At 39.4% G+C, this 17399-nt stretch overlaps 1 protein-coding gene across 1 annotated transcript in view; it reads right to left on the reverse strand.

Moving 5' to 3' along the window:
* LOC145395425 (uncharacterized) overlaps window positions 1-17399 on the reverse strand; it is an 85660-nt gene that overhangs the window by 12538 nt on the left and 55723 nt on the right. Inside the window, exons 3-4 of the mRNA XM_080269029.1 lie at window positions 4757-4824; window positions 678-804 (exon numbers count right to left, since the gene is read on the reverse strand). Of these exons, the coding sequence (XP_080125155.1) occupies window positions 678-804; window positions 4757-4824 (195 nt within the window). The remainder of the gene's footprint in view (window positions 1-677; window positions 805-4756; window positions 4825-17399) is intronic.

Below are 17399 nucleotides of genomic sequence, written 5' to 3' on the forward strand. Positions count from 1 at the left end.
TAATAATAATATTAATAATAAAAATAATAATAATATTATTATTATTATTATTATTATTATTATGAGAAATATATTACGTCTCTTATCTTGGGGATATACAGGGTGATCCACATATATATCATAATCCTCGTGTGTTCTGGTGACGGCTCAGTCTGCTGGTGAGGGGAACAGTGACTTTGGTTCCTCTGTGAAATTATTAAAAATGATACAATTCATGAACGTAAAAAAAAAAAAGGTAATATAAATCACAAAAGGCGTAATGGGAGATACTGTAGAAAATGAAATCTGATAATTACTGCATGGTAACGCTGACTGAGCCGTCCCCGGAGCAGCCGAGAAATGGGTGGGCAATATTTGGACAACCCTGCATGAGAGTTTGTGAGGAGGGTGGCGATCTAAGGTATTAATCAACCTTTTCTCCTGAATGATGGCTTTTGTTTTTATTCCTGTTGAGAGAGAGAGAGAGAGAGAGAGAGAGAGAGAAAGTATGTGCTCATAATATCTTCCTCTACCACTGAAGTATTGGAGACGAGTTGAATAAAAAGAAAAAACTATTACGGTGGTCGAACGAGAGAGAGAGAGAGAGAGAGACAGACAGACAGACAGAGACAGACAGACAGACAGACAGAGAGAGAGAAGAGGGGGAGGGAGGGGAGCAGAAAAGAGAACTAACTTACCAGCCAGGGTTGATGGGAAGTTCTCTACAGTAGTGGGGATGTTGAGGATCTCACCGCATTCAACAAAACAACCAGGCAAGGCTTGGAAGCTCTGGTCGTCCATATCACCGTGGAGTGTACTCAGGATCTGTGGAAGTAGTTATGGTATAAAGAATCTTAAGTATTTGGCCATAAGGGTGCATCCTGATTGCGAGCGGGCGAGGGGGGGGGGGTGAACAATAGCCGGGGTTGGGCTGAAGCTTTTGAATGTCCGCACTCGAGATGAGTAGGCGGGTGTTGCCATGGCAGCAACATCACGTCACCCTTGGCAACTGCAGGCAGCAAGATCCATATTGCTAAAAAAAAAAAAAAAAAGAAAATAGACGGCATTCCTAAGAAAGTCACAGCTGCTGGATAACAGTATGCTGGGGTACAAACTGCTTCCTGAAAGACACATCATACCCTTGACAAGGTTTAAACCAACAAAATGATGTTTAATCACCACCTGTTGGGATAGATGAGTATGAGTTTGCTCTTGAAATAACAAAAATTACTGTGCTTTTCATAACGCAGTACGGATCACTAAATCTGCATGCATCCTACAGTACAACATGATTACTGAAGAAGGAGAAGGTTATTATAGATAGTCCCATGGGTGATGTGAAAGAAAGTCCTGGTAATGTGTGATTTTCTAACGCAACAGAGAAAAGGTATACAATAATGAAAAAATATATATATATATATGACAGTTTGCAGAGCACTTCTTTTCCGATGGAGACTCAGTACCTTGGTAAAAGCACATAAGTTTTGCTTAATGACCCATAAGTAGAGCGTTGAAGTGGCCCTACCATTTTACTGGTACAATTTTCAGCCTAATATCATCATTATCTCTCACAGTAATTATAGTGTAAATCTTGACTTGTAATAGAAATTCAGCGACCAAAAGGCTATCACCAAACGAGTTTGTATGTGTATCAAAATAATCTGACAAAACACACATTTGTTTTTCCCTCCAGTCCTCTTCCACTGCTGTGCAATAAATGCTCTGTTGCTGTGCATCATATGGCATGTCTCCCATACAGATGATGTAAGTGAAACCTTAATATTAAGCTGCTCTGTATCCATCCTGCCCGGGTGGGTTCAAGTTAACTGTCAACTCTTTACGTCCGAACTTGCACCGGCTCTTGCCAGTGCCTGCTTGCAACCATTGGCAGTGCGGCCAGCGTGTTTTTATTCTTCTGGTACACTAAGTCATCCAGTCATATCGGAGAGAGTTCAGTGAGAAATAATTCGGCACCATCGCACCTGCCCTTGGGAGTATATGAGAGAATTTTCGTTGATCAAACCATTAAATCATCAGAAAAACCAAATTTTTTAAATTAAACCAGCCTATACCTAACAACCTTAGGCCTAACCTAATGTTAACCAACTATAATACTGTCAAGAAGGTGGATTGCTAGTTAGGTAGTCTGGAGAGTTTTCCGTACTTCTCACATTTTTTTCGTGACGTGTCAGAGTTGCCAGTTGGCCTGCTATTGTGAGCATAGTTATTTTGTAAGTTGTATATTAAATTTGTGCTCTTTTTCTCTATAATGTTTTATTTATGTGATTTTTAAATTATGTACTTTTATCTCAGTTTGTATACTAAATAATTTAGAGTGTTATGCAGTGTAAGAAAATTCTGGCATGTTTTTGATGTCTCCAATTTGGTAACTGTTGTAACCGTTGCTCCCTTGACAATGTACAAGAACTTTGTAGAAATGATAGATCACTTTAGAATATACGAAACTTATACAAGGATGGGGAAGTGACTAGAGCAGCTTCAATTTCAGTTCAGTTTGACTATAGTTCAGTGTCGATGCAGTTAGTGAAAATTGTATATCTCGGGTACTTGTGAAAACAGTGAAGTGTAGTTGGAAAATAAGTGTAATTATTGGGAAAATAAAGACAGTGAACTTAAGAAGCCAATGTTTATTTGCTATGCCTCAGCTGATCTCGATGATGCACACCGAAAGGCTGATCATAATAAGAACAGCTCACTAGGCAACGTCCCTCCTATGCTGAACTACTGCTGTTGAAGCCTGTGGCAGTGTTGGACGGGGACGTAACAATACCTTATTTTGGTTGGGAGGACGACGATGGTGTGACGTTGCTGATTATTTTCTTCAGGCCTTCAGTTTGACATTGCTAATATGACTCCCAAAGAAAATGAATTTTTTGTGCAGCCACGTGTGTGTTACTGTGATTTAAAACCTCCTGCTTCAACTCACTCAGGCTCACATCTGCCTGCTCTCTCTCAGTCTGGATGCACCCAGACACCTCCCCGTAGACCAAAATGACAATATATAAAGAAGGTTAGAAAGAGGGGTTAATAAGCTTCCTAACCGCACAAGAATACCGCCCATAGAACTATGCAGATATTATTTTCTTTCCCATCTCCCTTTCGTAATCAGACTGGTGTGACTTTATCTCATTATGATACTACTAGAGGCCACATGGTTAAAAAAAAAAAAATGCATCAATAAATAATTAAGGTCCATTAGTTTATAGTTACAATAGGTCTTGCAGGGTGGATGTGGGTGGAATATCTCTTCTCATTTTATACATAAAATAAGATCATAAGAAGAGAAGATAATTGCAGTAGGCAGTTGGTTCATGCTAGGCAGCTCCTACATGAGTGTGACTAAACTACTAGAATAAAACAGAGATAGCAAAGAAGAAGGCTCTCCCCTGCCCACCAAACCCTCCAGCTGAAACCGGCAGGAAAAGGTGAGAAAGAACACCACGCAGTATAGAAAAATTGACTAGAAAATTTTATAATAAAGTGAAAAGGGAGGTTCATTCAGGTAGAATAAATCCGCTGATCACGAAGGCATAAAGATTTAACCCACTCAGATTCCACCCAACGAGCCTGACCTGACTGAAGCAAAGTAAATGTAACCTGACTTATTACACACCGATATTTACCACCATGTTAACTTTTTTTTTTCTTTCAGTTTACGGTATGTCCGGTGCTGAAGAGGGACTTCTTCACGTGGTGGCACCAATATGGCCAGGTGGTTTCACTGCCTGGTTATACAAACCTCCCTTAATTCACGCCTTATCCCCCAAAAGGAGGATAGTGGTTTAAAGAAGAAACCTAACATCAGTCTGAAGTTCTGGGTTCACATTTAGATGAGTCTGGGACTGATGCTATTACTACTACTACTACTACTACTACTACTACGGTGTGTCCGCTGAGCGGGTGCGGCGATATTCCTCCATACTTAATATCATATGTTACAATAACTCAGTCACAACATTTGTTAACAATTGTCATGGCTTTGATTTTCTTTCCTCATTATTCACTCAACTTTCATTGTGAAGCGTCTTATAACTGTAGTGAAGATAAAGGTACAGTATATACAGCCAGCCTTATATACAACTGAACTCCTTCAGTACAAAGACGTTAATGTACTTGTAAATGTCTAGTGCAACAGTAAATGCTACATAGGAATTCCATAGAAAGTATGAACAAGAATCGGAGATAAGTGCAAATAAATAAATAAATAGTTAATAAATCAATTGATTAAAAATCACCAGTGAACATTCTGACTGAATCCATTCCAACGATCAGAGAAAAGTTTACGGTTGGAAAGATGCTCCAGAATCATTATATTTAAGATAGATTAAAAGGCTTTAGAAAGACAGAAGATGAGACTGTTTTGGTGGATGGATGGAAGAAATTCTCCTGGCAGTGCAACAGGCACAGTTAAATGCCACCGGATTTCAGTGATTGCGATTCAAAATTTACAGGAAATAGACACAATGATCAGACTAAAGTAAAAACTAAATAACAATCGTCATTATACATTAATAAAAAAAAAAGTTAAAAATAGACCATAAAACCATTGAACACACGACCGCGGTTACAGTTCGTAGAGACAGCCTGAATGAGATTAGAGAGAGAGAGAGAGAGAGAGAGAGAAAGAGAATGTTTGTTCTTTCAGTGAAGATAAATGTACAAAATAAGTCAAATAACAACCTGGGAAAGTTTATACATAATTCCACGTTGTCAAGCATTAAGGTAAAGTCAAAATAAAGCATGTGAAATGTGTTACCTGGCTGCAATTGTCCAACCGAGCCTGGCAAAACTCCATCGTTCTTGGTCTACTGCACTGAGTCAGTGCTGCGGAAAGGAAGGAAGTAATTGTGAGATTTTGACACGAATGAAGTGATGTGGCAGTAAATATTTACACACCAACATAACCGTATCTGTCTCTCTCTCTCTCTCTCTCTCTGTATATATATACATATATATAAATATATATATATATATATATATATATATATATATATATATATATATATATATATATATATATTATATATATTATATATATATTATATATATATATATATATATATATATATATATATATATATATATTATATATATATAATACATATATATATATATATATATATATATATATATATATATATATATATATATATATATATATATATATATATATATATATATATATATATATATATATATATATATATATATATATATATATATATATATATATATATATATATATATATATATATATATATATATATATATATATATATATATATATATATATATATATATATATATATATATATATACATATATTTATATATATATATATATATATATATATATATATATATATATATATATATATATATATATATATATAATGGAAATATGTGTCCCCCCTGGTGGTGGGGGGACACAATCTGGCCGCACTATGGGGTGGTACTACTACTCTGCGGCCAGATTGTGTTAGGAAGGATACTGCCACCGTATTCCCTGCGTGTCGTAAAAGGCGACTAAAAGGGGCGGGGTGAGGGGACTAGGGACCCCCTCCTCTGTTTTTCAGTTCCTTAAAGGAGACAGGCCAGAAAAAGCGATGGGGGATTGAGTTATCCCCGTTCCCTGAAGATTGGGTCTATGAATGTGTGTTTATGTAGTACGATCGAGGCTAAAAGGGAGGAGATTGGGAGAATGTTTGTGAGAAGAAAGTTGGATGTGTTAGCTTTGAGTGAAACGAAGATGAAAGGGAAGAGTGAGTCTATGTTTGGAAGTGTGAATGAAAGCTTGTCAGGTATTGATAGAGGAAGGGCAAGAGAAGGTGTGGCCTTGTTAGTGAGTCCGGCAGTACAGCAGTGTGTGATTGAATAGAAGGAGGTGTCATCGAGACTGATGTGGGTGAAAGCGACGTTTAAACATGAGTTGTGGGTGTTTGTGAGTGCATATGGGCCTGGTAGTGAAAGGGATGAACAAGAGAGGAAGTCTTTCTGGAATGATGTTGATGAGTGTCTGCAGAGTTTTGGAGCGAATGTGAATGTGGTAATGATGGGAGATCTGAATGCTAGAGTGGGAAATGTAGCAGTTGAAGGTGTAGTTGGTATGCATGGTGTGCCTGGAAGAAATGAAAATGGGGAACGAATGATAGGGATGTGTGTTGAGCAAGAGATGGTGATTGGATATACGCTGTTTGAGAAGAAAGATATTTATAAGTATACATGGGTGAGACAGGAGGGTGGAATGGTTGTGGATAAAGCATTGATGGACTATGTGGTTGTCTCTAGAAATGTAATAGGAAGATTGTTGGATGTGAGAGTTCTGAGAGGGGAGGGTGGAGGTATGTCTGACCACTACTTGGTGGAGGGAAAGTTAAGAGTAGGTAAGAGATGGGTGAGAGCTAGGAGGGTTAGGTGTGGCAGGGAGGTTTTGAAAGTGAGTGAGTTGGATAAACGAGAGAAAATGATAGAGTATCAGGAGAAATTGAAGGATGTGTGGAATGCAGTGAAAGATCAGGAAAATGGCAGTGTGGAGGAGGAATGGGAGTTGTTTAAGAGTGCTGTGGTGGGGCATGCAGAAGAGGTGTGTGGTGTGGGACGTGTGGGTGGTGGTGTAAGAAAAGGAAGTGAACGGTGGTGCGAGGAAGTAAGTATGGCTGTGGCTGAGAAGAGACATGCATATAAAGTGTGGCTGCAGAGGAAGGATGAGTTGTCATATGAGAGGTATAAGGAAAAGAGGAATAGGGCGAGAAGGGCTGTGTGATGCTAAAGTGGCAGCATATGAGAGGTGGGGTAGGTGGCTGACAGAGAATTTTCAACAGAATAAGACAATGTTCGGGAAGGAGGTTAAAAGGGTGCGAAAGGGAGAGTCTGCGAAGGAAGAGCAAGTAAAAGCAGTGGATAGAAGGATGTTCATTGAGATGGATGCAGTAAGGAAGAGATGGGCAGAGTATTTGGAAAGATTGTTAAATGTAGAGGAGGAAAGGGTGGCTGAGATTGTGGCGGATGGAAGGGTGCGAGGAATAAATGTGTTGGGAGAGTTGAATGATTCTTTGATCACGAAGGAGGAAGTGGAGAAGGCAGTAAAGGAGATGAAAACAGGGAAAGCTGCAGGTATGGATGGGTGTGCTGTGGAATGCCTGAAGGGTGGTGGAGTGACTATTGTTGACTGGTTAGGAAGATTGTTGAATGTGTGCTTTGTGAAAGGTATGGTGCCAATTGACTGGGCAAGTGCTTGCATGGTCCCGTTGTATAAAGGCAATGGTGATAAGTATGAATGTACTAGCTTTAGGTGTATAAGTCTGTTGAGTGTTGTAGGTAAGGTGTATGGTAGAGTGTTAATTATGAGAGTTAGAGAGGGTACAGAGGGAGTGATTGGTGATGAGCAATGTGGCTTTAGGAGAGGGAGGGGATGCGTGGATCAGGTGTTCACTGTGAGACAAGTGTGTGAAAAGCATTTAGCGAAAGGTAAGGATGTGTTTTTGGCATTCATGGATTTAGAGAAAGCGTATGATAGAATTGATAGGGAGGCTTTGTGGACTGTTTTAAGATTGTATGGACTTGATAATTGGTTACTAAAAGGGGTGAAAAGTTTTTATGTAAATAGTAGAGCGTGTGTAAGAGTGGGAAATGCTATAAGTGATTGGTTTCCCATGAGAGTGGGGCTGCGACAGGGATGTGTGATGTCGCCTTGGTTGTTTAATATTTACATGGATGGTGTTGTAAGGGAGGTGAATGCGAGAGTTTTAGGTGGAGGTCTGAGTCTGGTGAATGTTGATGGTGGAGAGTGGAATCTGAAGCAGCTGCTGTTTGCAGATAATACTGCACTGGTGGCTGATTCAGAAGAGAGAATGAGACAGTTGGTAGAGGAGTTTGGAAGGGTGTGTGATAGGAGGAAATTGAAAGTCAATAGGAGTAAAATGATGAAGTGTATGAGGTTAGTAGATGGTAGGAGGATGAATATAGTTCTGAATGATGAGTTGCTTGAGGAGGTAGAGTGTTTTAAATATTTAGGGTCACATGTTGCTGTGGTTGGAAAAATAGATGCAGAAGTGAAGTTTAGAATGAATGAAGTACGTAAGATGCTGGGAGGAATGAAAAGTGTTTAGATGTCGTTAACTTAGAATGGATGTAAAGAGCAGGCTGTATGACGGTGTTGTGGTACCGACTGTGTTATATGGGGCTGAAAAATGGAATATGGGTGTAGCAGAGAGGAAAAGTTTGAATGTAATGGAGATGAGGTGTCTGAGGAGTATGTGTGGAGTGACACGTATGGATCGAGTGCGAAATGATGAAGTGCGAAGGAGAACTGGAGTTGTTCAGGAGATGGCTGGTAGAGTTGAGTAGAGGGTGTTGCAATGGTTTGGGCATATGGAGAGAATGGATAATGAGCGATTAGTGAAAAAGATAACTAGATCTGATGTGAGAGGTGTAAGGCTAGGAGGGAGGCCACGAATAGGATGGATGGACAGTGTGAAGAGAGTGCTGGATGCGAGAGGAATGTCTATTGAGCAAGGAAGAGTGGCTGTGCATGACAAAAATCAATGGAGAGAAATTGTGAATAAATAAATGATGACACAGCCCTGAGAGGATATTCTACCACATTTGGTCTGATGAGCTAGTCAGGTCAGGTGCGGGTAAACGGATGGGTCTATTACGATGTACTGCACTGCGCAGTTGACCCTTGTGCGGTGTGGTGCGGTGAGGATCTGTCCGTTCTCCTCTTTGGGGCTAAGATGCGAATGAATGTGTTTGAATGAATAAGTAAATGGGGAGTGTGTCGTCCTGTCTCGGCTACCTCCCTTTCCTTGGGGGAAGCAGCCTAGGTATATATATATATATATATATATATATATGTGTGTGTGTGTGTGTATATATGTATATATATATATATATATATATATATATATATATATATATATATATATGTGTGTGTATATATATATATATATATATATATATATATATATATGTGTGTGTGTGTATATATATATATATATATATATATATATATATATATATATATATATATATATATATATATATATTTTAAATAACAGAACGGAGGAAGGAAAAACAAATGGGAAAAAAAAAAAATCCATACACCAGATTACTGGTGTCCTCTATTCATAAAATATCTGTAACAGTTAGACTTGAACAGTTGTGGGTTGAAATTTGGAGGAAAACAACTCTGGGGAAGCGAGTTCCAGAGAGATGCAGTTCGGGGAATGAAAGTCATGAGCGCTACCTGATGCCCGTGTAGCACGAGGGAAGGCATGGAGAGGTGGCACCATGGACGCAACTTCGTCTGAGCATTTTCCAAAAAAATATCTGTAAAATAATGCAAGGGAGGCAACATTCCTTCTTACTTGCAGGGGAGGTAGTTTACATGTAATGGCAGGGTTGTTAATGATTCTAACAGCTTTATACTGAATTTTGTCTAGTTGTCTTAATGCAACCTCTCCACATCCATTCCACAAGGGTGAGCAATATTCAAGCTGAGAGCGCACATGACTCTTATAAATTATAGCTAACTGCTCATCGGCGAAGAAATTACGGACTCTGTACAATAATCCAAGTTCCTTTGAGGCGGTTTTAGCAAGTGATCTGACATGAGAGGTCCAGCTGAGGGCACTGTTAGTTGAGACACCAAGAATTTCAATACTTTTGGAGATGGGAATATTAGTAGCACTGAAGGTAATGTACGAATCTGGCAATATCTGTCTATTAGTAAAATGTATATATTTAGTTTTACTAGCATTAAAAGAGACAAGGTTGTTTTGTCCCCATTCACAGATTGTAGATATATCTTGATTTATGGAGATGGCTGTACTGAGTTGAGAGGTAGTTGTGAATGAACTATGTAGTGTTGAGTCATCTGCATATGAGTGAGCGGGATTGTGAGTGACAGATAAGAGATCATTAATATGAACCAGAAATAGGGTTGGCGCCAGAACTGATCCCTGCGGCACGCCGGCGTTAATTGAGTGGAAATTCGAATATACATCATCTACTTTTACTCTTATTTTCCTGTCACTAAGATAAGAAGAAATCAAAGGAACAAAAGATGTTAGTCCATAGCAAGGGAGTTTGGACAGCAGGGAACGGTGCCATACTCTGTCGAAAGCTTTAAAGATATCAAAAGCTACTGCATGAGTTTCTCCAAAAAGATCAATTGATTGATGGATGGTATGAGTTAAGAGATTGAGTATGTCAATAGTGGATCATTCGTGGCGAAAACCGTATTGTCTATCACTAATTAAGTTGTTGGATTCAAGATGTTTAACAATATGCTTATTAATTAAAGTTTCAAATACCTTACCAAGAGAAGATGTGACAGCTATTGGTCTGCAATTGGAGGGGTCAGACGAACTTCCTTTCTTCGGAACTGGGTGGATATTGGCTTCTTTCCATGAATTTGGGAATAAAGAAGTACGTATGCATAGTCTGAATAATTTGGCTAGGACAGAGGCAAGTTCAGGGGAATACTTTTTCAAAACAATTGGCGGAATTCCATCTGGGCCTGGAGCTTTGTTGGTAGGTAAATTGTCTAGGATAGATTTTACGAATCTTGTCTGTATTTTAAGTGGGGCAATTTCGGGAGAATCAAGGTCCAGTACTGAGACATTCTGGGTGGTATCATCTATGGTAGAGTTTCTTGCAAAGGTACTAGCACAGATATCTGCTTTCCCACGTGGGTCATTTGTAATATTGCCATCTGAAGATTTTAGTGGGGGAATGGAAGATGACCTGTTAAAGTTATTATTGAAAGAATTAAGAGTTGACCAGAATATTCTATTGTCATTAGGGTTGTTAAGTAGTTTTGATGCTTGCTTTTGAAGAAAGTTTGATTTAGATAGATTTAATACAGCTTTTGCATGATTTCTAGCAATTTTAAATTGGGAGAGTGATTGAGATGTTTTTGGTTTTAATTAAGAGTTATATGCTAATGTCTTTTGGGCTGTTGCTCTGGCACAATTGCCATCAAACCATTTTGGAGAGTTTGATCTTTTAGTGAATTGTTGACTTGGTACGAATAAATCCATACCAGCTAGTATTAAGTCGCAAATGTGGGACTGGGTAGAATTGGGATCACTAGAGAAGAAAGACTGCCATGGAACATCAGCAAGATAATTTCTAAATCCATCCCAGTCTGCCCTGCCAAAGTGCCATCGGGTCACCCTGACAGGTTCGGAATGGGGAGGTGTAGGAGGGTTAACTAATGAGGCTTTGATGAGATTGTGGTCAGAGGATCCAAGTGGTGACAGTACCTCTACCCTGTATTGATCTGGATTATTTGTCAAGAATAAATCCAAGAGATGGGCATTATGGTCAGGATTATCAGGTATTCTGGTTGGTTGCTTTACCAACTGGGTGAGATTAAACGATTCCGCAAACAGCTCGCATTCTAGACCAGCGTCGTCAGTCCGGGCAGAATGCAAGAACCATTCAACATTGTGTATGTTAAAATCACCCAAAATGGTAATTTCATTGCCAAGGGCAAGGTCAAGGTTACTCAACTGAGTGGATATGGAATCAAATACACTGGGTTCCAAAGAACCATTGGGATATATATATATATATATATATATATATATATATATATATATATATATATATATATTGTTACGGAACAGAGAAAGATAACGTACACTTTAAGTGAGAATACGAAGAGTCACTACTGTCCCGTAAAGTTCCAGGTTCAAAACAAAAGAGTTAGGTAAAATTACAAGTTAAAGTTTAATGCACAAACTAACAACAAAACATTCAGAACTCATAAGGATAATGTAATGGCAAATAAACAGGTTAAATATATGGTTAACTGCAATAGCCTCTATTAACACGAAATTAGCAAGAATAAATTTATCTAAGTCAGCCCTGATAAAATGAGATACCAGATAATACTCAGTGATTGCCAGATAAATTATTACAGATACAAAATAATATTAAAACTGATGGACATAAAGATCCCTACATGAATTACAAAAACTTCACTAGGCCTACAAATTAAACTTATGCTATACAGTACAAGAAAAAAATGCAACAACAGTTATACTCAAATTACACACAGCTGCTAGATGGTTGGAGATTTCTTGAGCACTCACAATAATAATATCTGTACAGGGGAGGACAGAGATGTGAACAAAATGAGGAGCAGATCTAAGTGGCAATGATGCAGAGATTGAGCTCATTATATAGGGGCCAGCAGAGCTTGATACAACTTGTAATAAGGACGCGCAAATGAAGCGATGGGGACAAACGGTCGACAATCCCGCACTGAATAACAGAAAGGACGACTTACTCTACTATAACGGTAGAAGGGGGGGACTGAGGCAGAACACGCTCGTGATCAAACATGCAGCAACTGTGCGTTAAAATTACACAAAGGAGGATGAAATCATAGGCTATGTAACACCTCCCCACAAAGAAAAAGAAATTTACAAAGGAAATTTCTTATTACTCTAAAACAATCTGTCTAAAGTCTAGATAAGCAATCTGCAATAACATTTTCTTTCCCCTTGACATGTTGTATGTCTAATGAATACTCCTGAAGAAGTAGACTCCATCTTGTCAATCTCTGATTTTTATCTTTAAACTTACTAAGGAATTTCAGTGGGTTATGATCGGTATAAATGACTATGGGGTCAAAACCAGAACACAAATAAAATGAAAAATGCTGTAAACCCAAAATCAAGGCCAAAAGCTCTTTCTCAATAGTGGAGTAGTTCTTTTGAGGTGGAGTGAACTTGCTGTAATAAGATACAGGGTGTTCAATACCCTGGTCATCCTCTTGCAGCAAAACAGCCCCAGCTCCTGTATCACTTGCATCAACAGCCATCTTAAAAGGCTTAGCAAAATTTGGAGTAGCGAGCACTGGCTGACTTAATAGAATAGCTTTAAGTTTGTTGAAAGAGGATTCACAGTTATCGGTCCAGACAAATTTAACTCCCTTTTCAGTAGGTCTGTAAGTGGTGATACAAGAATAGAAAAGTTAAGAACAAATCTCCTGTAATAACCTACCATTCCCAAAAATCTTTGTAGCTCTTTCCTACTTTTAGGTCTGGGAAGATCACTTATAACCTGAACCTTAGCTCCTGGTGGTGCAACATGTCCATCACCAATTACATACCCAAGGTACTGAACTTTAGCTTGACCAAACTCATACTTTGATAAATTAGCTACAAGATTAGCATGAACCAAACGGTCAAGAAATTTACTGACATGGCATAGGTGATCTTTCCAGTTGTCACTGAAGATTAATACATCATCAATATAAACAACACACCCTGCCAAACCCTCTGTTACAACATTCATGAGCTTCTGAAATGTGGCTGGTGCATTCTTCATACCATACGGCATTACAGAACATGCAAAAACCTTTCCTAGTGTTACAAAACATGAAATCTCCCTAGCACGTTCAGTCATAGGTACTTGCCAGTATCCCTTTAACAAATCAAACTTACTTATGTACCTAGCCTTTCCGATCTTGTCTATGCAATCTTCCACACGAGGGAGAGGGTAAGTGTCTGTTTTAGTTATCTGATTAACACGTCTGTAGTCAATGCAAAGCCGCTGTGACCCACCTGGCTTAGGGACCAGAGTGACAGGAGAACTCCACTCGCTCTGACAGGGCTCAATCATCTTGTGGTCCAACAGGTAGCCAAGCTCCTTCTGGATGAGAGGAACTTTCACTGGGTTCACACGGTAAGGAGGCAATTTAATTGGCTTTGCGTCTCCAACATCGACATCATGCATCAACACAGTGGTTCTTCCTGGAGTAGCACGGAACACTTGCGGGTACTCCTGCAGTAATGCCGAAAACTCCTGCCTTTCCTTAGGAGGTAGATGAGAAAGCTTAGTCTGGAGATCATTCATGATATCAGGATTCTTCCCCAAACTATCACTCAGGCTCATGCTGCATGGGAGAACTTCACTTGTAGACTCGGGTGGAACAGCTACAGTGCAGACTGGATTATTTTCGTCCCGCCTGTGATATAACTTTAGCATGTTGATGTGACATAGTTGCTTGCTCTTTCTACGATCTGGTGTGGCGATGACATAGTTGACATCACTGAGTTTCTTCTCCACGAAATAAGGACCACTAAACTTGGCTTGAAGAGGTTGCCCATGAACTGGTAGCAGAATCAAAACCTGATCTCCTGGCTGAAAGTGGCGTAACCTGGACTTCTTATCATACCAAGTCTTCATCTTCTCCTGAGCAGCTCCTAAATTCTCTCTCGCCAGCTGTAAAGCAGTGGACAGCCGTTCTTTGAACTTCATCACATACTCCAGCAGGTTGACGTCATCTTCCTCCGACAGCCAGCATTCCTTGAGTAACTTAAGGGGTCCTCTTACTTCATGGCCAAACAGTAGTTCAAAAGGTGAGAAGCCCAGTGATTCATTTGGAGATTCTCTTGCAGCAAAAACAACGAATGGAAGACCTTTATCCCAGTCTTTCTGATGTTCCAAACAGTATTTCTTGAGCATCGATTTGAGTGTTTGATGATATCTCTCCAACGCTCCTTGGGTCTGGGGATGGTAAGCTGAAGACGTGATCTGGGTGATGCCCAACTCTTTCAGAGACTGCTTGAAAACGTTTGACATGAAATTACTTCCCCGGTCTGACTGTACCTCCTTAGGCAGACCAAACTTTGTGAAGAACCCTAGCATTTCCTTAACCACGTTCTTTGCTGAGATGTTTCTAAGTGGAATGGCTTCAGGATAACGAGTAGCCATATCAATCATGGTCAACACATAAGAAAATCCTGAAGAAGTCTTAGGAAGAGGGCCCACAATATCCACCAACACACGGGTGAAAGGCGCCTCAAAAGGAGGAATGGGAACTAGAGGTGCAACCTTTTCGGTCTGATTACACTTCCCCACAACTTGACAGGTGTGACAAGACTTACAATACCAGGAAACATCCCTGAAGATACCTGGCCAGTAGAAGTGTTTCAAAATGCGTGCCACAGTCTTCCTCACTCCAAGGTGTCCTGCCAAACTAGAATCATGAGCCACTCTAATGATATCCTGCCTACAAACACGAGGGATGACAACTTGATGTACAACCTCCCATTCACAGTCGGCTGATGCTGTTGGGGGTCTTCACTTCCTCATAAGTACTCCTGACTTTACATAATAACAAGTAGAAGCACCGGCTGACTCTTCTTCACTGTCAGCAGAGTTAGCTAGACCTTTCAACTCAGGGTCAGCAACCTGCAACTCAACCAACTCTTGACGAGACAAATTATCAACACTACGGGGTACTGCCTCATCTGGTGAGTGGTCCAAATTAGCAAGAAAAGTGTCAGCTAGGATAACATCATCATCATCATTATCCTCTAAATCACCAGTAACTTTAGACTTAGCCCTAGTGACAGCACATGCAGGGAACACATCAGGGACATCACAATCCTGGGTCGCAGCCACTGGCTCACTAGACAACTGAGGAGCTGGACACACTTGACTTCCACCAATATCATTTCCAAGTAAGAAAGTTACACCTGACATTGGGAGTGTCTCAACCAACCCAACCATAACGGAACCATTAACAAAACCAGACTCTAAATTCACTCTGCACAGAGGGACAGAGAAGTAATTATTCCCTACACCTTGTAAGATTACAGTTTCATCAGAGGAATTAACATTAGAGCCTAGAACACTGGTCAGCATAAGGGATTGGCAAGCACCTGTGTCACGATATATTTTAACTGTCCAGAGGACTGACAAAACCATCAGACAGGAAATTAGCACATGAACTCTTGAGAGTGTCACCCACGTTACTGCTCAAAAGAGGAGCTCCATCATGAGAATTTAAGTTACCCCTCAAAGCAGGTTCAGTTAACTCAGTTAAAGAATTCTGGGAACTCTCAAGAGTGGACACTAGACCAATTGACTGAATATTTAAAGACTCCTTTTTGTTCACATCACGCTGTCTCCTGAAACATCTCTCCGTAGTATGACCAAGCTTACTACAATAAGTACATTTACTTTTCTGAAATCTAGAGGTGAAGCTGGTATTTACTTCCTGAGAAACATCATCCTTATTCTCTTTCCTGTTACCTGTACTCTGAGTAGAGGCAACGTACTTACTCTCAGCTTTCCCTTTTTCTCTAGAATATCTCTTGTGAGTGAGAACATACTCATCAGCTAAAACTGCAGCATCAGACAAATTATCTATTCTTTTCTCATCAAGATATAGGCTTACATCTTTACTAATACACCTTTTGAAGTCCTCCAGCAAAATCATCTGCTTAAATTTATCAAAATCAGAATCCACATTCTTAGAATTTAACCACTGCTCTAACAGATCTTCTTTGATTTTTGCATACTCAACATGGGATTGCTTATCTTGCTTGTAAGTTGTCCTAAATTTTACTCTATAGGCTTCAGGAACAAGCTCATAGGCCTTAAGAATCAAGCTCTTAACTACATCATAATTATCAGATTGATCCTGAGGCAAAGATGCATAAGTTACTTGAGCTTTACCGGTGAGAACAGTTTGAAGGAGTACTGGCCAATACTCCTTAGGCCAATTAAAACCTGTAGCTACCCTCTCAAACAACTGAAAATACTTTGTTAAATCAGATTCATTAAAAGGAGGGACAAGTTTAACATTTTTAGCCACATCAAAATCATCAGAGCTAGATGATCCAGTTCCACCTTGTTTCATGCGATACTCATGGTCTGCCTGAATCCTAGCAAGTTCAATTTGTGCCTGAGCCTGTACCTGTGCCTCTTGAATACGAGCATTTGCCTCCTTAACATCAGCCTCCTTAGCACGTGCTTGAAATTCAGCTTCCTTCACACGAGACTCCTGCAGGGCTAGCTGTAACTTAGCTAATTCAATCTGCGTTTGCTCATTTGGAGGAGTTACATTAAACAAGCTTTTATTAATCATGCCAACAATTTGATCTTTAGAATGATGAGAGTGAACTGCAATTCCCAATTGTTGAGCAACAAGCTTAAGTTCATTCTTTGTTCTGTTTTCTATATCACACACTGTTTGCACATTTGACAAAAAATCTTTGGCTTCATCAAGTGTAGTAATAGTAGACATCATGAATAAGTAACAGTCACAAAATATCAAGCAATATCCTTATGATAATATCCTGAATATCCTGATATGAGGTCGCCAAATTTATGTTACGGAACAGAGAAAGATAACGTACACTTTAAGTGAGAATACGAAGAGTCACTACTGTCCCGTAAAGTTCCAGGTTCAAAACAAAAGAGTTAGGTAAAATTACAAGTTAAAGTTTAATGCACAAACTAACAACAAAACATTCAGAACTCATAAGGATAATGTAATGGCAAATAAACAGGTTAAATATATGGTTAACTGCAATAGCCTCTATTAACACGAAATTAGCAAGAATAAATTTATCTAAGTCAGCCCTG

The sequence above is a fragment of the Coenobita brevimanus genome, chromosome 31 (genome assembly GCF_032717465.1).
Source record: "Coenobita brevimanus isolate Jiangsu-jjx chromosome 31, ASM3271746v2, whole genome shotgun sequence".
In the NCBI taxonomy this organism is placed as follows: domain Eukaryota; kingdom Metazoa; phylum Arthropoda; class Malacostraca; order Decapoda; family Coenobitidae; genus Coenobita; species Coenobita brevimanus.